Source organism: Desmodus rotundus, chromosome 12 (assembly GCF_022682495.2).
Source record: "Desmodus rotundus isolate HL8 chromosome 12, HLdesRot8A.1, whole genome shotgun sequence".
Taxonomy (NCBI): Eukaryota; Metazoa; Chordata; class Mammalia; order Chiroptera; family Phyllostomidae; genus Desmodus; species Desmodus rotundus.
The window spans coordinates 43,989,544-44,014,820 of NC_071398.1; the positions used below are offsets into that span (position 1 = coordinate 43,989,544).

Here is a 25,277-nt window from a genome sequence, read left to right on the forward strand (position 1 = left end):
GTCTCTGTTTAGGTTGATGAAAATGTTCGGAAATTTATTGTGGTGATAGTTACAGAACTCTCTACGTTTACTGTAAAAACCACTGAATTGTATACTTTCTGTGGGTAAGTTGTGTGGTATGTCAGTAAAGCTATTTAATAATAATAGTAATCGGAGGACAGGTGAATAGTGTTTTACTCCAGGTTTGGCACTTAAAACTTTTCCATCCACAGCAGCCTGTATTAATTCAGGGGTAGATTCTTAGAGAAGAGACCGCCTGTGACAAAGATTCCTCATTGCCTGGTGATTTCTTTTTTCTCTCATGCACCCGGGGACTGCTTGAGGCATTGAGGCACTGTTCAACCATGGGGAGCATGCAGGGGCTGGGTGGAGACAGCATTAGAGTCTCAGGGACTCTAAGTGGACATTTACACCGGGGCTAATCTGAGCCGCAGTGGGCAGACCATTAGAGGACCTTCTCTTCTTTCAAGGGTCTAAAGACAAAAGCGCTTGACTGACCTGTCCTAAATAACTGCCGAGTGAATTGTTGTTGTCTGTGGGTGTCATTGGCCTCAAAGAGGCAGTAAATTTTCTCTCCTGCGGCTCTGAAAGAGACCCTCTCATGCCACTGTTAGACCTCTGCTACAAGTGTGCCTGCATTGGATCCGGCTTCTAAGTTTATCTCCATCTCCATTTCTCTGTCTGTCCTCTCCATCTTCAGGAATCCTCCCTGAGTACATTTGCTGCCCAAGGCAAGGTAAGGCATCACTGCTGGAAGAACCGTAGGCTCTCTGCTGCTACGCAGCCCTATGGTAGTGTCACTCCTCTGCGTTGTCTTTGCCACCTTGCTTCTCTTTCCTGCAACACTGTCACACTGTAAGGAATTCAAGGACAGGGACTGGCTCTTTTTTGCCATCACCTGGCACAGCACCGACCATAGTGGGCACTCAAGTGTTTATTGAAGGTATGAGTGATTTGTTCTTCCTCTGTACTAAATTAGATTAGGGCAAATAAAGTTACTAGATTCGAGATGGTCACCTAGAGACCTTTGTGGGCTAGCGTCTGCCTCCACTTTGGCTTCTCCTTTTCCTTGCCCAGGTTCTTATCTTGCGTACAAGTTTTGTTTCACCTTTGAAAGCTGTCATGCTTCCTGCCACAAGGGCTGGCTTTGGAGTTGGCCTAAAGAGTGCAGTTAGAGGGACCCAGGGCAATTAGAGCAGCAACCTGGAGAAAAGCAGCTTCTCAGACCCTGGGAGTCTCTGACTTGAAGGACTGTGCAAGCAGGCAGATTTACTTAGAGGTGTTTCACCTAGAGTCCGTGGACGGGCTTCGGAGGGCTGCAGAATTACTGCAGAGGTTTTGTGTGTGCATGTGTGCATGCGTGCACTGTGGTCGGAGCAGGATCTACAGCCTTGGTTGGGTTGTCAGTCTGAGGGGAGTCTTCTCCCAGGTTAAAGACGACTGTGCTGCCCTGTGTGGAATACTACCAGTGATACACAGCGGGGACAGCAGCACGCCTTGTCCTCAAGGAGTTTACCATCCAATAAAGGTGAAAGGATTTGTCTCTAAACCACTTGGAGCTTGCAAAGAGAGATTGGTGAGAGCTGGGAGGAAGAGTTGCTGGGATTTAAAGCATGAATAAGATTGAAGTCATTGAGCCTAGATCAAATCATGTGCTCTTCCCAGCAATCCAGACAGGAGACCTCATAGCCTCAGGGCGGATTCCATGACCCCGCACCATTGCTATCCATCTGCAACTTCACAGTGTGTCCATCCCCTCCTATTGGACCCTTTCCAACATGCAGAGTCGTTGGTCATGTATACTCAATGACAAACAGCAGTAATAGCCGCCAGTAAACCTGTTTTAATGGCGTAATGTTAGCTCCTGGCTTTATTTCTGATATGTCACCTCCACATTATAGATTGAAAAGAGACAGCCATTGGGGGTGCCGGAGTTTAATGACTCCCTCGCCCCGCAGAGAGGCAGCCGGGCACAGGTCTGTGTCCCTTGTGTTTTCCGTGGTCACAAGAATCAGACACCTGCGTGAGGGGGCACTTTGATGGGTGGTACATGGTTCTTCAGAAAACACCCACCCAGTCTTTCCTGGAACTTCCCTCCAAAACTCCACCAAGCTAGTAAATGGAAAATGGCTGCTAAGTGTTTGGAATTAGTAATAAGCATACATTTTTCTGCCTCATAACTAAGTAAATAATAATGTTCCCCTGATTGGAGACAGCAGGACAAAAGGCCAAACTATTACTGAGCTGATTTCCTACAGCTGCCAGTGAACTCCCGGATTGCTTAATCTCCTTGGCAGAGGCCCTTTATGTAGCCCCAGCGGGCAGCACAGAGCCTCTCTCAGAGGGGCCCGAGCAGCATCTGTGGGCAGCACAGCAGGTGCAACCCCGGCAAGTTCCTTCATTTCTCCGAGTCTCGGTTTCCTTGACTGTAAAACGAAGAGAAAAGTAGCTCCTTTGCAGGGTCGTGGTGCATATTTAGGAAGATGATGTGTGCCAGATGCCAGGTGGGAGCTCACACTACGGGCCCGGTGCTCGCCGTTTCCGTGGGTCTCATTTCAGCTGCAGAGCAGCGTTCTGAGGTAGCTGTGGTCCCAACTTCTGACCGCGGCGGCGGTGGGGCTCGGTTGGCGCTGGCACTCTAACCCAGAGTCACTGCCCTCTCGGCCCTTGTGCCTCCCGTCACTGAGGTGGTTTGAAACCCAAAGAAGACAGGCCCTGGCAACTCATGGAGCATGGAGTCAGGCCAGCTAACGTTGGACTCCGCTCCCTACACCAAGTATCTTTCCACCTGCATGACAGGGTTCGGTTCCCCACCCCCACCCCCACCCCCGATACCAAATATCTTTTCCAACATCACTTCTACTCAATTCGGACACTACCCAGAGTTAGCCTCAGACTCTGCAGGGCTCAGTCCCACAAGAGGTCCCTCACTTCAGACACCAGCTGAAAGTATTGGGTCCCCAGGTTACCCACACTTCTCTCTGACTTGTCCACAAAGTTGGGGGTTCCCACACCTTCCACCAGGTTCCATAATTTGCTCGAATTACTCATAGAACGCAGGAAAATGCTGTACTGACTATTATGGTTTATTATAAAGGACACAACTCCAGAACACCCGAACAGAAGAGGGCTGTAGGGCAGGGTAAGGGATATGGAGAGTCTGTGCCCTCTCAGGCACGTCACCCTCCCAGTGCCTCAATGTGTTCACCATCCTGGAAGCTCTCCAGAGCCTGTTGTTTAGTGTTTTGATAGAGGTTCCATGACGAAGGCATAATTGATTACATGATTCGCCATTGGTCATTGAACTCAATTTCCAAGCCCCTCTTTCCTCCCTGGAGGTTGTGTGGGACTGAAAGTTCTAGCCCTTTAATCAAGACTTGGTCTTTCTGGTGACTGGCCCATATCCTGAAGCCAGCTAGGGGCCCCCAGTAGCCACCTCATTATCATAAACTCAGGTGTGGTTGGGAGGGACTTCTGTGAATAACAGAAGACATTTCTATCACTCAGGAAATGCCAGGAGTTTTAGGAACTCTGCACCAGGAACTGGGGACAAAGACCAAGTATGTATTTTCTAGTATACCACACGGCCCCTGCTCTCCACAGCGTTCCTAAGCCTAAAACCTTCCTTTGCCCCTCGGAGGGTACCTAGGGCTGAGGAGGCTGAGTCCCCTGAGGCTGGGAAGGAGAGGCAGGAAGAGCCCAGCCTGGGTCCAGTGCACGGGGAGAGCCCTGTGCTCCCACAACACCTTCCACGCTTTACTAGCTAATCTCCATGATTTGGAGGACAGTATCAATCTCAAAGTGGCCCTAATCCTTCTTATAAGAGGGAAACAACGCCTGTAGTTCTCTGGGCAGAGGCCACTCATGGCCTATAAGAATGGAAAGGGCCCACTTTCTAGCCCTTCTGTGAAGCTGTGAGCCTTACATTATCAGACTCAGCTGGATTCAGAAGTTCGCCCGGGTGTTCTTCCCTCCCGGGGTGGAATGCCCGTGCCTTTCATCCTCTCAGACGTGCATCTTTACTCCTCTCTCCCAGCTCTGGGGGTCCCTGTGAGATGTGCGGCCATGGGAGCCGTGGGCGGTGGCAGCTCCTCCCGGGATCACCCCCGAAACTGTCTCCAAGGCCCCGTTGTCTCTTTTTGGTGAACCAGCAGCAGCCCCACCTTGGCTCACTCCTGTCACTGTGACTTTTACTTCCCTGTGAGCCAACAGCAGCCCCACCTAGGCTCGCTTCTGTTGCTTCTTCTACCGTAAGTCCTTCCTTGTTTCACTGTGCCCAGCTTTAATAAACATACTCTCACAGTCACTTGGACTCGTGTTGTGAAATCTTTTCCTGCACAAGGTCAAGAACTCACACACTGAAAAAAAGAAAGAAAAGAAAAAAAGTTTACCAAGTTTCTTCCCACTCGGGGAGGAGCTATCCTAAAAAAAAGCTTCCATATTTTCATCCACATTCATCGCAGGCACTTTCCAGGCTGTTGTGGAGGAGATTTGGTGAGGCTGGCACTGTTCAGTCCAGTGGGTTATTTCCCTGAAGTCTGCCTCGATTTCCGTAATTCTGTTGTTCAGAGAAGGCAGCAAATTTCAGAATAGATACTCCCATCTCTCACTGTAACAGTTTAATGGGTGCAGTCACAGCTTGAATACACCAACAGGCTTTATGTGAGTAATTGCCGTATTTATCCTGCTTTGAATTGATGACAAAGTGCTAAAATATGAGGTGTGTAGTTTCATATGCTGTGATTTTTATGGGGGCTCTATGTTATTTAATCTCTCCCTCCCCTATAATTCCAGGTTTGTTAGCGAGTTGCTATCCCACTGTCCAAATAGTTTTAAAACAAAGCTTTCTTTGCTGCTTTTGACTACCTCCCATGTGCCCATTTCCCACCACCCTCTCATTCTCTGCTTGCTTGTCTAGTAAACACAAGTCACTTGCCTTCCAGAAATGCCCCCGTAGCATCAGAGTGGGTGGGCAGCTCCACTCTTGCCTCTTGCAGATAAGCAGAGTTCACAGAGCTTGTGACTCGGCACTGCTAGCAGATTTCCTCAGGACCCAGTGCCCTGATCGGAACAGCATGGCCTGGCAGGCTGCCTGGAGAGCCCAGCAGCCAAAGAGAAGGCAAGCTTGTTCCACAGAGTAATCCTGCCCTTCCAGCCAAGACAGAAATAGTCTGGGTGGGAGCCCAAATACCCACGACAGTTCCTACAGGCCCTCCTGGCCTGGCCTCTCCACTTGCACTTCCCTCTCTACAGCAGGGAACGTAGTGAGGCAGACCGCTTGCCCGTGGCCCGCCCGGGGCACAGGACATTGTGCTGTCCCACAGGCCAGATGGCAGGCTCTCCAGAAAGAGTGGCCCAGGGGATAGTAGTATCCACAGGTGGCTGCTGGTTCTTCTCTGGCCCTCATAGAGTTGGCCTGACTGTGCCCTCCCATTGTTGCCTGGGGGCGCTCCTTTGTCCTGCTCTCTGTCCTTCCTCCCATGTGTGTGTGTGTGTGTGTGTGTGTGTGTGTGTGTGTGTGTGTGTCCAGCTTCTAGGGAGGGGTGCAGCCCCCTTATCTCTGCCAAAGCCAAGCCATAGCCCTGCCCCATAAAAGTGAACAACCCAGCCCTGGCCAGGCAGCTCGGTTGGTTAGAGTGTCGTCCCGATATACCAAGGTTGTGAGTGCATAGGTAAGTGGAACAACAAGTCAGTGTTTCTATCTGTCTCTCCAATCAATCAATCAATAAAAATTAAAAATAATTTTTAAATTTTTCAAAACAAATAAAAATGAGCCACCTGATTGGGAGAACTCACATAGAAGAGCAGATGCTTGACGCTGGTGAGATAGTGAATTATGAAGCCCCTGTGACTTCACTAGTGAGTAGCTGAGGCAGTGAAAGCAGACCCTTCACTAGTCCCTAAAGGGAGGTGGGTACACTTGATGAACCCTTCCCTGTGCCGGCCAGGCCAGAGGCTTTCTCTTTCCTACAGGTGTGGGCCAGTGGGGCCGGGAGGGCCTGCCCACATGCCTTGAGGCACCAGGCTGGTTGAGGACAAATGCCTTCTGTCCATTCCCTCCCCCTCTTCAACCAGAGAAAGTGCACTTGCGTTTTGAGGCATATGTCCCTCCTTCCCTTCTTCGTGGGGATAGTTACTGAAGAAGGGCTTCTCCAGGTGTGAGTTACCATGGCAAGTCGAGGTGCATAGGAGGGTAATTGGAAAACACCGCCTGCTCCCCGGGGGCTGCTGGGGGACCAGCATTCAGTAGATAATCACACAGCTGGGCAGTCACTTTCAAATTTTGCCCAGTGCTGTATGTGACAAGTGTGGAGGTGGCGGCGTGTGGTGACGAAACAGAGGCTCTGGAGTCAGGCCGCCCAGGTTTAGGTGTCAGCCTTGCCGTTGGCTTGCCATGTGGCTCAGTTTCTTCCGTTGTAAATTGGGAATGATTGCCTGGACCGGTGTGGCTCTGTTGGTCGGCTGTCATCCTGCAAAGCAAAATGTTGCTGGTTCGATCCCTGGTCAGGGCACATGCCTAGGTTTTGAGCTTGGTACCTGGTCAGGGCACATATGACAGGCAACTGAACGATGTTTCTCTCTCTCTTTCTCCCTTCCCTTCCATTTAAAAATAAATAAAATCTTTTTAAAATGGGAATAATGTAATGGTGGTACACCATGCATCTGGTTGTCATGAGGGTTTACTGAGGTAACGCAGGCAGGATGCTCATCGCTGAGCCTGCACATGATGTAAGCACTGCGTAAGTCTATGCACTTACTGTTACAACAGACTTCATTTAGATCAGGGGCTCAGGGGAGACCTCCCTAAGGGAGCAGTGTTTAGCCAGCCAAAAGTAGAAGGAACAACGTGTAGGAAGGCTCTGAGGTAGGAAGGGGTCAGTGCTTGAGTCCCTGAAAGGCCATGTGACTGGAGTGAAGTGGGTGTGGGGAGGGCGCAGGCCGGGCAGTGATGCAGGTCACCCAGGCCACGTGTGGAGCAGTGTGTATTTTATCGTAGAAGCAGAGTGGAAGAATTATAGGCCAGTGTGGACCACGAACACCTTTTCTGCCAGAGGATTATAGGCTTCTAACCTGTAAATAGTGATCTTTCTCAGTGAGGGAAGAGAGGCCAGAAAAGGAAGGACACTGAGCTGTCGTTGGCGATATGGGTATTCCTTTTATGGTTTGTTGGCTATCCGAAACCTGAAATACGTTAAACTCTGCCCTCATTAGTTCATGGGAGGAGTCTCCCTCTGACCTCAGGGAGCTTTGGTACTTGGGGGCCTGCTGTGGAAGGGAAGCTGGTATGATGTGTGTGGAGGTGTTGGTAATGGTGGACAGACTGTACCTGTGTGCTTGTTGGGACTGTTTCTTTGTTGGTAGTTCTTTGTTTAGCCAGTGAGACTCCTCAATGTAGTGGCACCAGCTGGTCCTTAGACCAGCTCAGTTACACTGCCATCCCTGGGCTTGCACTGGTGAAGTCACACTCAGAGCCGAAAAGACACTGGCACTGCAGGGGGTCCCCCAGCTGCTCGTGGCTTTGAACATTTGTGGATGCGCTACAGAGTCCAGTCTGCTAACCTCGGTTATGGGTCACACTCTTCTCTGCCCTCCATCCCAGGCTGCCCAGAATGGGCAGCGCCAACTCTAGGCTGGTGCGAAGTTCACTTTGTCGTCATTGTGGTTTCTTAAACACATCTATTGGGGTGTGCATTTTCTTGAAAGTCAGGAAAAAACAGAGCCCCTTGTTTGGCTCAGCAGGGTTCAGAAGCCTCTTTCACAGTTAATGACAGTAACTGCATGGGTAGCTTATAAAGGATCAGCCAGATGCTAGAGCCATATGATGCCCCAGACCTGGTGTGATATTTTCATCTCCTCCCCTCCAGAGCTCTCTCCCTTCCTCCTCAGCCTAGAGATTTATGACATGGCTATGTGTATGTACAATGGCGTTGGAAATTTATAAAGCCACAGTGCCTAGTTGTGGGGCTAACACCCGGTCAAGCAATCATAATAGAGTGTTAGTGGAATTCTGTCATGGGGAGAAAGGAGGTCTGGCATTGCCAGAAACAGATCTTGATTGACGAGGGCATTACTGAGGGAAGGCAGCTAACAAAGGAGCACTGGAGGGGCCAGAGTGACCCTAGTGTTCAAGTAATAGAAGAGCCAGAAAATCATTCCGAGCACATCCAGAACAGGAAGGCAACAGGGAGATCTGGTGGGGACTCTGCAGTATTATCAATAGTGGAACTTTATCATAGGAATAAAGGCAGGACACTTTCCGTTGGCTCCTTTCTATATGGAGAAGAGGCTGCGTTTTTCCTCCAGCTCTTCCTATTCAATCCTCCAATTGACAGATGAGAACATTGAGTGTGTGTGAGTGAAGACATGAATGCATATGACTGAACAGTGGCGGAATGGAAAACCCTTGTAACCCATAATGAATCTGGCATTTGTGGGTGTACCCTACATACAGTACTTATTTATTTATTTCTAAAGATTTTATTTATTTATTTTAGAGTCAGGAAGGGAGGGAGAGAAACATCAATATGTGGTTGACTGTCACACACCCCCAGCCAGAGACCTGGCCTGCAACCCAGGCATGTGCCCTAGACTAGGAATCAAATCGGAGACCCTTTGGTTCTCAGGCCACTCAGTCCACTGAGCCACACCAGCCAGGGCTCCCACATACAGTATTTAAGAGAGAAGGGAACAGGGAGCTAACGTTGGAGGTGGTAGCATAGTGTTTAAATGTACAGACATAGAAACAGACATGAGTGAGCCAGTTCAGATCCTGCCCCCACCACTTCCTCAGCTCTGTGGCCTTGTGCCAAGTGGCTTAGCCTCTCTGAGCCTCCTTTTGCTCTCTGTAAAAGGGGACTGAAAATAATATTTACCTCAAGGATTCACTATGATAATTCTAGTGAAGAGCTTAGAAAAGTGCCTGAGTGCCTGGCTTTTTAATTATCATTCGTGTTGTTATTATTTCAGTGTTCCAGCCAGTTATATGACTTCCTTTCCTATGTGTCATCTCAGCATTCACATCTCAACAAAGTCATTAATAAACAACCCGGTGTTTGATAAGGGCCCCGGGCTCTGAGAAGTAGACTGATTTGTCCCCAGTCACACAGCCAGCTAGCTATAAGACAGAGCCAGGATCAGAACTGAGGTCACTTTGCATGTTTGTAAATGTTTTTCTGTGGACTGCCTTGTTTTGGCCGGGCCCTTAGGATAGCCCATGCTTATAGGCAGGCGCTGCTGCTGAGGCTTGTTGAGAGTATAGGAGAAAGCAAAGGAAGTGGCAGGCGTTCTGCTGTGGACCATGCCTGGGTTGTCTCATGTATTCCTCGCGGCAGTCTAAGACGGTAGGTGTTAATCCATTGTCTAGTCAGGTGATTCGAACCCATGGCTCCCTGACACCAAAGCTCCTCCACTTGCCAACTGGCTTTCCACTTAGGTCATTAGGATAATATCTGCTTCCTCAGCCCTATGGCAAGGTCTCCTAAATGCACCCCAGCAGGATGTGAGACTGGGACCGTTCTCTCTGTTGCGCAGAGAAGGGCGTAGAGGCACAGTTGCCCGGTGTCTTTCGGGCAGCAGATGGTTTCTGCTTTTGACCTAAATGCTGTCCTGTCCCCTCATCTTTCCGTCTTCCATGGAGGCTGGGGCGCTGCTGTGTGATCCTCAGAAGCGTTGGACTGTAGACATACAGCTGGCACTTGACCCAAAAGGAGGGCTTTTTACTGTAGGGTTCCCCGGAGGTCAGTCCTCGCCAAGACAGTCTGGATTTTTTTATGCTCAAGGGAGTTTCCTTCTCTCCCTGGGTTCTCAGCACCCCTCTGGCCTTGAAAACGGGCCTGCCTGAGACGCAGCCTCTCAGAGGCATGCACGGGCACGGTTTATTAGACACACTTCTTTCGACAAAAGCTGTTAAGTCGTTCGGACCTATCTGGTGTGGGGCAGTTTAGCACTGGCAGTACCCAATTAAGTTTCTTTAAAGGATTAAAGTGCTGAATTTTTATATCTAAATATGGAAAGTAAAAACAAATCAACAGGCCAGAGTTTGTCTTGGAGGAAGTATTGATTTGTACTGGAAAGGAAACTGAGGATGGAGCCCTGGTGGGACCGAGCAGAGGCACAGCCTGGCCCGGGCTGGCTGTGGAAAAGCTTCTGGCAAGAGCACTGGTGCTGAGACGTGGTGCTTGAGATCCAGGAATAAAGGCGTGTTTGGACGTTTCAGAAAACCAGACACATTCCAGGGCAGGAGGTGGTTCTCCCCCTTGAGTTCCAAACTCCTGCTGGTCATCCATTCATTTTCCTAATGCCCCTAGTCTGCCAGGTAAGTGCCATAGGCACCTCTCAGGAGCGAGGGTCAGCAGCATTTGCTCCAATGGGAAACTCAAGGTCAAATATGCCCGTTGTTAGCCCAGGGGAGCACCTCATGCCTGGCATTGTGGGCCATATTACATCACCAAAATACTTCTGAGGGAGACCATACCTGAACAGCTGTGGAAAGCAACTCATCTGCTGTGTGGGTGCTCAGTAAATACTGCAAGAAAGAATAAGGTCTCTCTGCTTTTCTCTTTGCTATTTTTTAACGTTTTTGTGAAAGTCATACCTGGCCAAGGTTAAAAGTTTCGATAATGCATAAGGGCTTGCTTACATAGAATAGAAAAAGCAGCAGTTTTAGTGCTCTTTGGAAATGCTTTGTTCCTAAAATATCTGGTATTTGTTTTTCCTTGTGTATGGTGCCTCTCCCGCCCCCGATTTTATTGAGTGATAGAATTCAAGCATCAAAGAGACCTTAGAGCAGGGGTGTCAAACTCATTTTCTCGGGGGCCATACCAGCCTCGCAGTTGCCTTTGAAGGGCCGAAATAATTTTAGGACCATATAAATGTAACTACTCCTTAACTGTTAAGGAGTTGAATTACATTTGGCCCTTTGAAGGCAACTGCGAGGCTAATGTGGCCCCCGGTGAAAATGAGTGTGACAGCCCTGCCTTAGAGGGCTGGGCCGTCTTCTAGAGTGGCAGTTTTCAACATGAAGCTCCCTGACCACCTGCATCAGCATCACCGGGAATATGTGAAATGCAGATTCTTGGGCCCACTCCAGAGAGAATCAGAAACTCTACAGGTGGAGCTCTGGAACCTGTTACTATAGCAAGACCTCCAGGTGATTCGGATACATGTGCGATTTTGAGAACCAATATTTCAAACATGAAAGTAAATGAACCCAGGCAGTAGGATCAGATGGGGTTCAGATCACAGCCCACTTGCTCTCTAACCATGTGCATGTTAGTTACCCCTCAGCCTCTGCATTCCTGTCTCTAAAATGGGATTAGTAATAACCTCTCTGGGGCTTCATGAGAGTTAATATAAAATGTATGGTGAGCACTTAGCATTATGTGCCTGGCACATAGTAATAAGCAGTCAGTAAATGGTTTATTATTGTTGTTGACTATCATCCCAGACCAGGCATTAATCGTTTCGAATAGCATTCTAGACAGATGGCTATCCAGTGAAGAGGGGGTTCAAAAGCTCTGGCCCGTTCCAAGCAGTAACACCTGTGGCTATGCACAATTATTTTATATATTGAGAGAATATTTGCCTTCCTGTACTTTGCGTTCTCAGTTGGAGCTCTGTTCTCTTGAGCCATTGGAACAAGACTGTTCTATGCAGTTCAGATATTTGAAGATAGTGACCTTGGCCATCTCGAACTTTCTATTCTATTCCCAAAGATTAACTTAAACATAAAACCAGTAGGCTGTTTTGTTGTTGTTTTTAGAAAAAGGGTTGGGGTGGGCCTATCACTGAAACTCTGCTTGTTATGTTAGTGGGTCTTTGGTGACTTCTGGGCTGTAGAGAGATGCCTCAGAGTTTCAGGTTGCAGCTTTCCCAGTTGGGCTGTGGCCGTGGAATAGACATTATACTTGGGGGTTACTGTGGGTAAGGATTCTGCTTTCTGCTGGCAGACGTGAGCCTGTCACCCCTGGAGTGTTTCTGTGTGGCCCGTGGGTCCCAGGACACACATCCCTTGGAATCCAGCCTCCCTGCCTGCAGGGCCCCAGCCCTTCCCTGCTCTGGTTTGGGCTCCTTGGCCAGCTGCCCGTGCTGTCGGGCATCCCGGTTCTTGCCCATGTCCTCACCCATGTCACTAGCCCTCTGTTTCACTAACAGTCTTCATGCCATTCACAGTCCGCTCTACACTTTTTGTTTTTATTTAATTGATGTCTAATTAGTAGTTGTGAGAAGTTGTACTGGCCAAATAATACCTTTCCTAACTCATGACATGGTGTTGTGTAGGGCAGCGGTGGGATTGCTTTTTGAAAATGGGATTTCATAAAATAAACAAGTGTGCACGTGACAGGAAATACTAAGCAGGCAGTTCATTGGCGCAGAGGAGCTGGCCTTGCATTTTCAAATGCTTTCCTTTCTGTGATCGAGGATCTAGTGAGTTTCAGCAGGCCCACACCCCTGGTGATTTCCAGATAGCTAATTTGCACTTTGTTTTCTGCCCTGTAATGCTGGGCAGGTGACCATTAGGAGACAACGCAGAGGACTCCTCCGTCAGAGTTGAGAGTCAGGGCTGCAGGAGATGATGGGATGGCCGAGGCTGCCTCTGCACAGTGGGGCACGGAGCTGTGGCCAGTGCTTCCTCGGCAGGGATTGGGAAGCTCCTGCTACTTGTGCCATTGTCTCTTTGTATTTGAGAGGGCTGATCGTCGTGGGAGGAGTATTTAGAAAATGGTTATTTTTTCAGCCCAGGGGTGAAGGCTTGAGCTGCTGACATACTCACCCAGGGCTTGCCCAGATTTGGATGATTCCATGTGCAAGCACATGATACGTGTCACTTGAGATGTGACATAGGTAGGAAGTTTAAATACATCTGACAGTTTAGAGAAGTCACTGAGAAAAGAGACCACTGTAAAATTACTAACTAGGGATGGTGCACAAGGTCCAGACAGCAGTGGGGGTGTTCCACTTCAACAGTTACCAGAACGCAGAGGGCCAGTGGACCGCACTCACGTGTCCTGTTTCTGGAAGGAAGGACTGGTCTGGACTCCACCTGGGGGATAAATGTCAAGCGACTTCCAGGACAGTGTGGAGACAAAAGGCAGGAAAACCCTGGGTTAGACCCCTCTACCTCTTACTCGCTGTTCAGCTTGAGCCAAGGGCTGTGCCTTGCTGAACCTCGCTTTTCTCGTTTGTATTCTCTTCATCTCATAGCTCCCGCCATCCGGGACTAAGGGTTCGATGGCCCCACCATTCTTAAACGAACACGTGGTGGATGGGTGCAGGAAAGCACCTTCCTTGCTCGGCGCACAGTGTAGTGACCGCTCAGGAGATGCGAACTCCAAAGGGGAGGGCAGCGGGAAGGGTCACCGCTGAGCCAGGTCCTCCGGGGCCTCAGGTTTGGAAAGCATCCGCACTCCTCTCACCAAGAGCGGTGATGGCAGCTCCTTTGTAAGCTAGACATTGCACCATAGGGTGTCCTTGGGACCCATCCATTAACCCCCTTTTCTCTGGGGTGAAAGGCCTGTCTGCAATTAACAGCTTTTAAGTCAGGGGATTGATGACTTTTGCTTCAGTGTTTTTCAAAGTTCACCTGCCACTAATCGGGGGTCCCAGAAAACAGGCAGGCTGACTGCTTTTATCTCGCCTGATGGGTGCCTCTCCAGAGGCAGCAATTACAGTGATAACTGACATTGAAAACTTGGCTCTTAGGAGCCTACTAATTGACTACAGGGTCTGCTCCTCTTTTCACTGCCTACACTGCCTTCGGGTGTTCAGTGGTAGCTCCAGGGCACTCCCCCAGGGCCCCGCCAGCCGGCCAGAGCTGCTCCAAACCAGACTTCGGAAGGCACAGGGGTTGTTTGGCCATGAGATCCCATCTTGGTTTTCACAGTGACTTAATCATCCTTTAGACTGTGACCTAAGGGGGGCAACAATGGACTTTCCTTCCCTGAGAGGGGACGATGGCGTCGGGGGACGTGCTGAGAATCTGCTCCTCTGCCAAGGAGTGGGGAGTGGAGGACGACAGTCTGTCACTTGATTCTTTATATTCTTCTCTACTATTTAATCGAGTTCTAGTGTTGGTTTTTCCTTTACCTAACACAGTACACCCAGTAAGTTCTGGAGAATCATAGTGAAATGGTTTGGGTTTTATTTGTTTTTTTTAAGATATAAAAATGCAAGAAGGAAGAAATAGAAACTATCTCACCTAAAAATAGGAAAATTCGTTCTAGGCATAAAAACAAAGGATGATATCATAAAGAAAATGACTGGACTTGAAAACCTAAAGTTTTAAAATTATGTACTTCAAAAAATTAAATATACAAAAGTAGAAGACAGATAACAAAAAGGGAAAATGTAAATGTTTATAACATTAACACAGGTTGTTTAATATTCTAAGATCTCTTTCAAGTACCATGTAGAAGAACCTCTCACAGGAAAAGGAACAAGAACATGAATAGGAAAGTCACAAAGTAAGAAGTACACACGGCCAAGAGTCTGTTAAACTTACTTGCTATCCAAAAAAAAACGTAATTGTGGGTTATTTCTAACAGTTAAAACTTGGGAAAACCTAACTGATTAACAATAGGACTGTTTTTAAAGTTATAATATCCTTTGATGTCTTTAAGAACAAGTTGTTAAAAAATAAGAATATTTAATGATTAGAGTAAATTAACATACCTTGTATGTGAAAAGGGTAGGTTAAAACAGCATTTAACTTAATTTCGTTAAAAAAAATAAAATTCAGGAGTATACATCACACTGTGGACAAAGTTATCTTTGGCTGATGTATTTCTGTATTTTCATTTTTACAAAATCAAGTATTTTTAAAGCTTAAGTGAAAACGTAAATGGGGGATGTGGGTTGGAACATGCAGGCAAATGCTTTACCCGTCCCTCTCTCATGGAGGGTGCCGCGTGGTTCTCTCCTGTGCTAAGTCCGGTCCTCCTCGCTCTCTGCTCCCCACCGCCTGCTCCTAACACTCCTGCTTGTTGCTCCTCAGGACTGAGCACTGAAGGCATCTACCGGGTCAGCGGGAACAAGTCAGAGATGGAGAGTCTGCAGAGGCAGTTTGACCAAGGTAAGGCCACAGCCCGCCAAGTATCAGAGGCTGGAACCAGTCAAGGTGACTTCGACAGCTGAACTGCTGGTGGACCCCCTAGGGGGAGCTACAGTTTGGCTCTGGGGGTGCTTCTGCCATTCATAGCCCCAAAGCAAGAGGTGCTGGCTTGGTGACTGAGAAAGAGGAGGCATTTAGCCCCAGTTAGCGTTGCTTCCATGGTCGCACTGCCACAGAGGAGAGCGGGACAGGCGCCGTCAACAAATGGAAACATCACTCTGCCCAGCTTGTGTCAACCTATCACCACCCACAGACACTGCTCCAGGTCACCGCGGCATACACCTCACTCACCACTGAAGGGCCTTGCTTCCCTGGGGCTGGTCCATGCAGGAGTAATTACACACACAGGGTAGGACAGTTGGGTTGAGAAGACAATCCTGTTTTGCCAGGCCCCAGGAGTGCCCTCACAAAGTCCCTGCACAGGAGAAAGAGAGCAAGGGGACGTGTTGTGATTAGATGAGCCTTCGGACCCAGGCTTCCAAAGCTGAACTCTCGTGGGTTAGGTTCGCTCTTGGCAGGGACTCCCGTCCCCTGAGCTAGGGCAGCTCTGAAAGGCCAAATCTGTTTCACCCCAACCAGTGGCCAAACTCTAGCTGTTAGAACTGAGCACACAGGGGACATGAAGTCTCACCCACTGGTGCCAGAAGCAAATGAGCCAAAGCAGCCAAAGTTCTCCGATGTCACTGGCCAGAGAGGAAGTAAGCTACGGATCAAAGTAGGATTTGACTCAACACATAGCGGGGCCTGCAGGGCCCAAGTCAGGCCCAAAGCCAGGCAGCCCGCACAGGCCTGTGTGATAGAGCAGCCGGCTGGCGTGCAGCCGGGAGCAGGCCCCCTGCCCGAGCACCAGGGGCCGGAGCACTTTGCAACACCGTGGTCAGTCTCTGCTAGCCGGCAGTGGGAGGAGGTGACACAGGAGGGAAGCAAAACACCTGTGACTCTTGCGGGGAAGGAAGCACGAGGTCAAAGCGAGGGTAGGGCCGTACGCTCATGAACGCACTTGTACTGTACACACAAGAATCTGTACCTCGGCTAAATAGGAACATCTGCTGGCTGTCAGTAGGTGCTGTCTTACAAACCAGGAATACAGTAAAGGCTGAAAGGAGAAATTGGAGACAGAGGTCAGTGGTGTCATAAGCTGAGAGGGGCGGGGGGGGGTGAGTCTGTCCCCCCACCATGATGGACGAGGGTGGGGGCAGCGATCAAGATTGTTGGTGATGTGTCTGTAACCCACCATGAAAAGTGAGCTGGTCTTTTGAGAAAACCCTCTCCTTCTTTCTCTGGTGGGGATGGGTGTCAGGAAGGGGGAGCAGCACATCCCAGCAGGCCCAGAGAGCTACCTAGATGGCCCGGAAGGAGCTGTGTGGTTCTACTCACAGGACAGCCTTGGAAGGAGGTGTTGGCTGTCGGCCTCTGTCTGCGAATCCGAGAACCTTTCTTTAGTAGCACCCAGGGACGCTCCTGTCCAGTCTGTGATAATCCTGAGTCCCTGCCCCGGGCAGCATCTCAGGGTTCGAGGCTTCTCTAACTTCCCCCAGCACTGAGGTTTCCTTTTGCTTCTGCCCAGTGTAGATTGGCCTGCCCTCACTCTCCCGACTTCCTTTCAGACCACAACCTGGACTTGGCAGAGAAAGACTTCACAGTGAACACCGTGGCTGGTGCCATGAAGAGCTTCTTCTCGGAACTGCCTGACCCCCTGGTCCCGTACAGCATGCAGATTGACCTGGTGGAGGCGCACAGTGAGTACCGGCAGCCCAGCCTGGCTCGGGTGCCCTTGGCAGCACCCCAACTGGCCGTGTTGGGTGAATGGAGGGAGAGGGGAGGCGTGCAGCCCCAGAAAAACAGATCCTGCCCTCGGGGAGCGCGCACTGTGGCTCTCGGAGCTGAGATTTAAAGAACATAAAGGAAGGGACTTGAAAATGAGGCCCTGCCTTTGTAGATCAGAGGTGCTTCTCTGAGGGCCCCCCAAACTGTCAGTTAAGAGCCTGTTTTGGGTGTCAAGCTGGTCAAATCCCTGCTCCTTTGCTTGTGCGTAGTGTGATGTTCTCTGACCCTTCGCTTCCTGTATTTCTGTTCCTACCCCTGTTTACAGAGTGAGGTTAGGGAAAGTCTACAGTTGGGAGGTGGGTATTCTTTCCTTTCCCCTCCTCTCCCTCACCCCTCTTTTCCCACATCTCATACAAGGAAGTGAACGTGCAGTCTGGGGCCGGGCAGGAGGAAACGGGACAGCGCCAATGGCCCCAACCAGGTGGTCACTTGGGGCTGCAGCAAGGTAGCACCTCTGGTTTTAAGGACCACCTTTGCGTGCTGTCCCACCCTCCCAACATCTGTCTGTTCCCTGGCCTGCCTCTCTCAGGGGGCATTTGTCTACCCAGTCAGGAGCCTTCCCACTGGGCAGCCTTTCCTGGCCTTGGTGCCATGTTGCAGGGGGCCTGACCTCTTGGAGTTTCCCACGTGTGTGGTACTTTCTACCTTTTTTAGCCAAAGGCAGCCCAGAAGCAGCCATTCTGCAGCAGAAGGGAGTGTCTTTGCCAGTGACCAGGGGGGTGGGAAAGAGGAAAGGGGGACATGTTCCTCAGACCCCAGGACGTTAGTCTCACGTTGTCACTGCCCACCTGAAAAGAGGGCGTTTTAAGCAAGCACGTTTACTCGCAAGGCTGATGGTGTGGGCAGAAATTTGGGGGCAGGGCTTTAAGTCCTGAGTCACTGGGACTCTTAGTGGCTTCAGGGAATAGAGGGGCTGACAGAAGCTCACCCCTGAGCTGTGGGGGTGCCCCGCCAGGGCCTGACTGCTGCGGGACTGCAGGGCCCCCGTGGCCCCCTTTCCATGGTCTGCATTTCCCGTGGTGTTTGTTTTCACAGCCCGGTGCCGCCCTCAAATTTTATCTGCAGTCTTGGCGGATTAAAACAGTCACAGCTCCTAATCCTGTCCAAGCCCAGCAGGGATGAGCAGAAGCAGTTTTGTGACTGCCATAGGCTCACCTGGCCTTCTTTCCCTTCTGCCTTATCAGGACAGGAGTCAGGGTTTCTCCAGGTGAGTTAGAGGGTGGGGACAGGTGCAAGCTTCTTCTCTGATCCCGCTGTCCTGATAGAGGTCCTCCCAGCCAGCCCTTCTCCAGCACACTCCAGGCTGGCCCAGATGTGAAACGCATCGGAAATCTTTATTAGAGCCATCTGTCTCTCTACCTGGGCTTGTCCCTGGGAGGAAGTTAGGAAGGGGAGGTGCGGGCTGGTACCCTGCCCTGCAGAGAACCCAGGGAATCCTGTCAGCATTTGTCTTGAGCTGGCGCCATCTAGAGGCTTGTAGAGAGTCCTGGCACCCAACAGGATCCCATTGTTTCTGTGGGGGAATTGCTGACATAGCATCTTTTTGTTTTTGGAGGGGGCGGGCAGAAGAGGGAGGTTTTATTATAGGAAATCTGCTGCCCTTCCTACAGCAGCTTCTGTAACTTCCAGTGCTGAGGAGTGGAGCTTCTTGCTGCTACTCGGCCTAAAAAGGGTGGAGATTTTCTGCTTCCTGTTCCTATTGTGTGTTTCCTGCACCCCAAGCTAGCCAGTCAGCTGGAGCTCTGTGTCTTGAACCTGGTGGGGGTCGGGGTGCCTTGTACCTCGCCGACCTGGCATGTCTCACAGCCAGAGCAAGCTGAGTGATGAGTGGGGCTGTGTGTGCAGGGAGTGGTTAACTGAGTCCGGGACACCAACCAGGCAGTGCCCAAGTGAGTGTTCAGGGACATGGAACAAAGATTTTCAAGCCCCAAGTAGCTGTTCCCAGCCTGGCTGGGTTTCCATGGCAACATCAACTTGACCAGCTCTTAGCTTAATACCTAAGAACTGTTGTCTGTGTGTGTTCAGCACTTGCAAATGGTTTCAGATCCCATCACAACAAATACCAAGCTCACTATCAAATTGTTGTGTTGGCCCCATAATTTCACAATATTGAACGTTCTGAAAATGTGCCCACAAAATAGAGATTTTGTGTGTGTGTGATTACTCACCAGTTATTGTTCTACCACATGCAAGGTGATGTGTAAGAGGTGCAGAAATGAGTAACAGCGTCCTGGCTGGTGTGGCTCAGTGGATTGAGCACTGGCCTGTGAACCGAAAGGTTGCCAGTTCGATTCCCAGTCAGGACACATGCCTGGGTTGCAGGCCAGGTCCCTGGTTGGGGGCGTGTGAGAGGCAACTGCAAAAAGAAAGAAATGAGTAACAGCATGCCCGTATTGAGTGGCAAGCTGGGGCTTGAGCTTCAGTGCTGAGACTGCCCCGGCCCTCCCCGGATTTACATTTAAGCTGTCTGCCAGGCAGAGTGAAGCTTAAGCTGTCTGCCAGGCAGAGTGAAGCAACTGAGCTGGGGATGCAGAAAATGCAGTGAGGTAGAAATAAGGTAGAGGGCTTCATGGAAGAGGTGGCATTGAGGCAGAGAAAAGAGCTTTGAATTCCTCATTCCATCTCATTCTCATACCTCACCTCAGCCTTCAGTTGTTCTTGCTCCACATCTTCTCCTTTTCCTCCCACGATATGATCCTACCACCGCCTATCTGGAATCCCTCCGGTCCCCCCAATGCCCCACAGCCCTGTCCTGTGTCTTTGGTGCCAGAAGAGGCCCTGGAGCTGGCTCTTTCTCAGTGCAGAAGTTCTGAGCCAAAGGGTCTTGGACGCCAGGGCGTTCTACCCGCCCCTATAACTGCATGTAAGGTCCACGTGTGCATTTTAGTCTCTAGAGGAGACCAGTAGCTTTCATCAGATTGTCAAAGGGATGTGTGGCCCAAAATGGCTCAGGATGCCAGTTTATCATCTTACCATCCCATTTACAGATGACACCGCTCAGGGCCACAGATGCTAAATGACGGGCTTGCACGGTCACCAGGCAGACCAGCCTTGCTGCTCACGGGGTTCTTGTTCATGTGTGGCCTTGTGACGTTGCTCATCCTGGGATTCTGTTTCCTCTCGTCTGCCCAGACAGCTGCTGAAGGCCACGGGGGTACTTCTCACCCCCTGACACGGACTCGTCCCTGCCTCAGTCTGGTGGGCGTGTGTGCTTGGGCCTCCAGGAGACGGACACGCGGGATCTTCCAGAGTGAGGTCTCGGCCCCACAGTCCTTTCCCACCTGAAGCAGAGGTGGGGCTTGCACACAGTGGGCCTGCATGCCTTACTTCAGGCTGTGGCCCTGAGCTGGGTGTTGTCCTCTTCAGGTGGTACAGGTGTGCCAGGTGGTCAGAGGCCATCAGGGATGTTCTTCTGAGCGCTGAGCTGAGCTGGGCAGCAGCAGGCCCAAGCCTAGAGCCTGGTCAGCAGCCTGGGTGCCAAGTGGCAGCAGAGTTGCACAGCCAGGGCAAGGACAGCATTTGAGATCAGGGTCCCTGGCACCAATTTCTGTGACCTTGGACCAGTATTTTTACTTCTTATACCATGAGGGATGTGGCACGCTAGGCTGTAAGGTCCCCGGTGGCCTCTGGCTGTCCCCTCCTCTTCCTCCTGAGTTCTTGTGGTCTCTGTCCAGACTTTGTCTGGGCTCAGCCAGCCTGAAAAGGCCTCTCCTGCAGTGGCTTGCCACCTCAGGTAACCGACACCTAATTTCAAAAGTATGGTGTATTAGCCGAGGGGGCCCGAGCCCTGCGACTACCGCCCCTCCAAAGAGGACTGTTGACGTTGGAGAGGGCACCACAGCACAGTGGAAGGCAGGTGGTCCAGAGCAGGCATGCTGCCCTGGGCGACAGGGCCTGGGCCTACCACCACCACCACCACCAGCCTTGTGCCCTTGATGCCACCTCTCGGGCCAGCCCGGCCTGGCCTCACCCTCACTCGGGTGGGGGCGTGGGCTTCACAAAAATGGGCTGAGATCTGCCCGCCAATACCCCAGCATATCCCAAGGCTCTTACTGGTGTTGAGACTGCTGTGAAAAGGCTTCCAGTTGGAGCCTGGAGGTGGCCCCTCGGCACTCGCAGTCTTCACTTGCTTGAGGGAAGTGAGCAAGGTCAGTCAGAAGGGCATTGGCAAGATGGCCCTTGATTTTTCACATGGCAGACACAGGGCCAGGTTTGCACTGGGAGGCTTCCCGTTGCTGTCCTTGAGGGCCTCCCTCCTCCCACCACACACTGGACACTCCTCAGCACTCGTGGGCACCTGTACCACGTAGCTAGTGGGAGGAAGGGAGAGGGAGCATGAGGGGGTGGCCACTGAGGTCCTGGGCGGGCACCTCACTGTGTCAGGAAGGGGGCTGGCCTTCCTGGGAGTGGTGTGTGAATTACTATCAAAGCAGACTCACACTCAGTAGTCCCCACCGTGTCCCCACCTCCCCCCCCAAGGAAGAGCAAAGGAAGAAGCCTTCCTTGTTGCTCTGCGGATAGGAAGGAGCGGGCGTCCCATGCAGACAGCGGCCTTGCCAGCCCCATTTCCTGCCTCCAGCCAGGAGGGCGGGTGAAGCTGCCTCTTAGGTGAAGGTGCTGCCATTCGCGCGCCTAATTAAACACAGCTGTGTTTGTGTGGTGTGGGCACTGGGGAGAGACCTGTGCCACTAGGCTCACGCCCGGAAGGGCACGATGACTTTGTTAGGGGACTCTGAGCTGCGCACATACCTCTGGGTTCTCCCATACACTCGCTCATCCTCCTAGAGCAGCCTACTTTTTTTAAAGTAAACTTTTTCTTGAAACTTAACAGAAAAGGGTTTTGAAACTCAAGGCCAGAAAGAAAGTGTGCCCTTGAGGTTGAACCCTTAAAATAAACCTTGGGTTTAAAGAAATGGAGGTGATAATGGCCCCCACACAATTAGTTTCCGTATTTTAGTCATTTTCTAACAGGCAACTGTTACCAAGACGTGTGTATGAAGTCACTCTCCAGTCTAAAAGTTTGCCCGGTCTCGTGCTCACTGGCCCGACAGCGGGAGCTGCCCATAGCTTGTCCCTGCCCATCTTCACAGCCTCCCCTTTCACTGGTTTTCTGAAAGTCAGACTGGCCTCCAGGGGCTTATTGTCTGAGCCCGTCACGTCTGGGGGTGTCTTCACTGAGTGAGGGGGGCACTGTCATCAGCCCCTTCTACAGGCAAGGAGACTGACACTCAGATGTTTCACTTCCCCAAGGTCACACAGCTGCTTGGTGTCAGAGACAGGATTCGGACCTAGGACCACGTGGGTCAGGTTCGGGCTCTGAACTCCCTGCCAAGCCCTCTCTGCACCTCCCCACCCACCCAGCCGGCTGTTTCCGTTCTGTCTGTTCTTCCTGTCTAGCTCAAGCCAGGCCCCTCAAGCACTTCCCCCTCGGCAACCCTCTGGGCATGTCACCTACTGCAGAGATTCCTAACTTGGAGGCCACAGGCTTCCTGAAGAATACATGGGTTTGGGGAGTCCACGAACCTCCACATTCAGGCAGACTTGTACATGGCTTGTTTGTGGGGAGAGGGTCCGGTGCTTTCTCCCATCACAAAGGAGCCTGTGCCCCCACACCAACTAGAAACCGTCATTTCTTAGTGGACCCCCATCCGTCTATCCCCACAACCCTCATTTGTGGGGTAGCTGCCATTCTTCAGGGGACGACCCTGCTGTGGGATTTCTAAGCCCCAGAGTCCTAGACATAATCCTCAGTTCCAAAAAGTAGCCATCGGGATACCTTCCCACACTCAGAGAGGCCGCAGTCTTGGCCACCTGACTCCTGAAGGGCTCTGGACCCTTTTGTCTCACTGGCCCCAGCCGGCTCTCCCAGGCAAGATGGCCCAGACCCACTCAGGGCGGGGGCGGCCCGGACCCCAGGGAGCACAGTGGTCCCCACTCAGGTTCCTTGACCTCTCTGGGCCTCAGATCCCTCATCCTTGAAATGGGGCGATAACAGCTGCTGCCCCACAGGCTTGGAGGGCTGACTGAAGCAGGCCTGGCACGGGTGAGCGTCTCATTCGGGTGAGCTTGCTTTCACTGCCCTGGTACATTAGGGTTCCATGATGAGCAGGGTGTGAGCGGTGGGAATGCAGGCCCTTTGATGGACTACGTGAGGACCCCCCCTCCTCAGCTTCTCCAGTAGGGAGCTGTGTGAGGGGTCCCTGTAGCTCTAGGAAAAAGACAGAGCCCTGGTTCTGCGACACACTCGCTCCCTAGACAGCCTGGTGGCGTGGGTGGGTGGCAGTGCTCACCCGTCTGGTCAGGAAGCAAGCAGGCTTTCTGTGTTGAGACGCCTGTCTCCAGGGGCAACCGGATGAGCAAAGAATGGTGTTCTTTATGGTGGAGTCTCTTTCGATCGTTGAGTCTCAGGTGGTGGGGGCCAGGAAGCTCCAGGCACAGAGTGTTCCCCTTGAGCAGAGGCCTGGGACCCAGAGGTAGGCCTGACCCCGGGCCCGGGCCCCTGCCAGGTACGCCACCTTGGGCACAGGCTCTGGAGCTGGCCTTGTTTAAAACCCTAGGCTACCCTCAGAGAAAGCCCAACAGGGCCTGCTGTTGTCCACGGCTGCCCAGGACCAGCGTCTGCTTTGAACTCCAAAACACCCCCAGCCGTGGCCATAGAAATCTTTGGTTCTCTTTCCTCAGAAATCAACGACCGGGAGCAGAAGTTGCATGCCCTCAAGGAGGTACTCAAGAAATTTCCAAAGGAAAACCATGAAGTCTTCAAATACGTCATCTCTCACCTGAACAAGTATGCCGCAGGGCTTGCTGTTGGTCTTCCCTCCTTCAGAAATCGCCAGTCAGGGCCAGTTAGCAACAGAGTGAGGCTGGGCACAGCTCCGTCCTTAGCCTGGTGATGGGGTCCCACCTGGCCCGCCAGGGGTGCTGCTCCAACTCAGGGGCGCACATCTGGCCCAGGTCCCCCCCCCTAGTTCTGTCCGAGAGAGGCCCACGTGTCCCCTAGCATGCCGAAGGCTTCTCTCCCGGTATTCTTGTCTCCTTGGTGCGTGACAGAATACCGCACCAAGATAGGTGTGCCGGGCAAAAGAGCGAGCCGCGGTCAGGAGACCCACTAACGCCTGTGTGCAGAGTGTATGCACATAGGGCATGTTTGTTCTCCAGGGAAACCTGTTTTTCATCTTGGAAAAGTGGTGTTTTATGGAACTCTGTCTTGGGACACACACACTCCCTGTCCCTGCATAGCCAGAGCATTGTCACCCACTTTGGTGGTCTGGGTGTGAGTCCCTGAGGCAGTGTGTTCACCCTCAAGGCCGGTGGGGTGGGGGCGGCTCTCATGAGCTGGGGCCTCGTTGCGGCCCCTCGGGGCCGTGCCATGTGGCACCCTGGAGCAGAGGACAAGGCCCAGAGAGCCGCACTTGGGCCTTTCCTATTCTCAGGCTATGGGTGGGCAGGCAAGGAGGGCAGCCAGGGTGACAGTGGCCATGAGTGCGCACACGAGACGGGGCAGGGCACAGAGCCTCCCCTAGGGCCCGCTGCCCTGCCACGCTCTGACTGTGCGTCTGCTGTCGCCTACAGAGTCAGCCACAACAACAAGGTGAATCTCATGACCAGCGAGAACCTCTCCATCTGCTTCTGGCCCACGCTGATGAGGCCCGACTTCAGCACCATGGACGCGCTCACGGCCACGCGCACCTATCAGACAATCATCGAGCTCTTCATCCAGCAGTGCCCGTTCTTCTTCTACAATCGGCCCATCAGCGAGCCTCCCGGGGCCGCGCCCAGCTCCCCCTCTGCTGTGGCCTCCACTGTGCCCTTCCTCACCTCCACACCCATCACCAGTCAGCCGTCACCCCCCCAGTCGCCTCCGCCCACTCCCCAGTCCCCAATGCAGCCACTGCTCCCCTCCCAGCTTCAAGCTGAGCACACGCTGTGAGTCAAGGCCTGGGGCAGAAGGAGGCTGTCTTCTCTCTTCAAAGTGGTGGCATGTGGCCTTGAACACAACCAGGTCCACCGGGGCAGGGGTGTGGAGGGTGTGCCCTCTCCCCTGTCACCTTCTCAAGACCTCAGTGGTAGCACCAGCCAACCATCCACCGCAGGCTGGGCCATCAGGGGCCCTGACCCCAGCACTCAGACCTGGGGCTGGCTACAGGCCGTGGCCCGGGGCCCTGCCCTTTGACACCGACCGCTTTGAGTTCTGAACTGGTCGGGCAGTGTCCCCAGTGGCCCTCCACACGCTCACTGCTCCCCAGACCGCCGGCCCGTGCACACTGGCCTCAGGCATCGCCCACTGCTTGGACAGAGCCCTGGCCTTTGCCAGAGGAAGGAGGAAGGTCCAAGACACAGG

General features: G+C 51.9%; 1 protein-coding gene across 1 annotated transcript in view; it reads left to right on the forward strand.

The window, feature by feature from the left end:
* The window catches only part of ARHGAP35 (Rho GTPase activating protein 35), a 115,652-nt gene extending 90,583 nt beyond the window's left edge, over positions 1-25,069 (forward strand). Inside the window, exons 4-7 of the mRNA XM_053916024.1 lie at positions 14,993-15,070; positions 16,717-16,848; positions 23,618-23,723; positions 24,509-25,069. Of these exons, the coding sequence (XP_053771999.1) occupies positions 14,993-15,070; positions 16,717-16,848; positions 23,618-23,723; positions 24,509-24,866 (674 nt within the window). The 3' untranslated portion in view covers positions 24,867-25,069. The remainder of the gene's footprint in view (positions 1-14,992; positions 15,071-16,716; positions 16,849-23,617; positions 23,724-24,508) is intronic.
* The last annotated feature ends 208 nt before the right edge of the window (positions 25,070-25,277 follow it).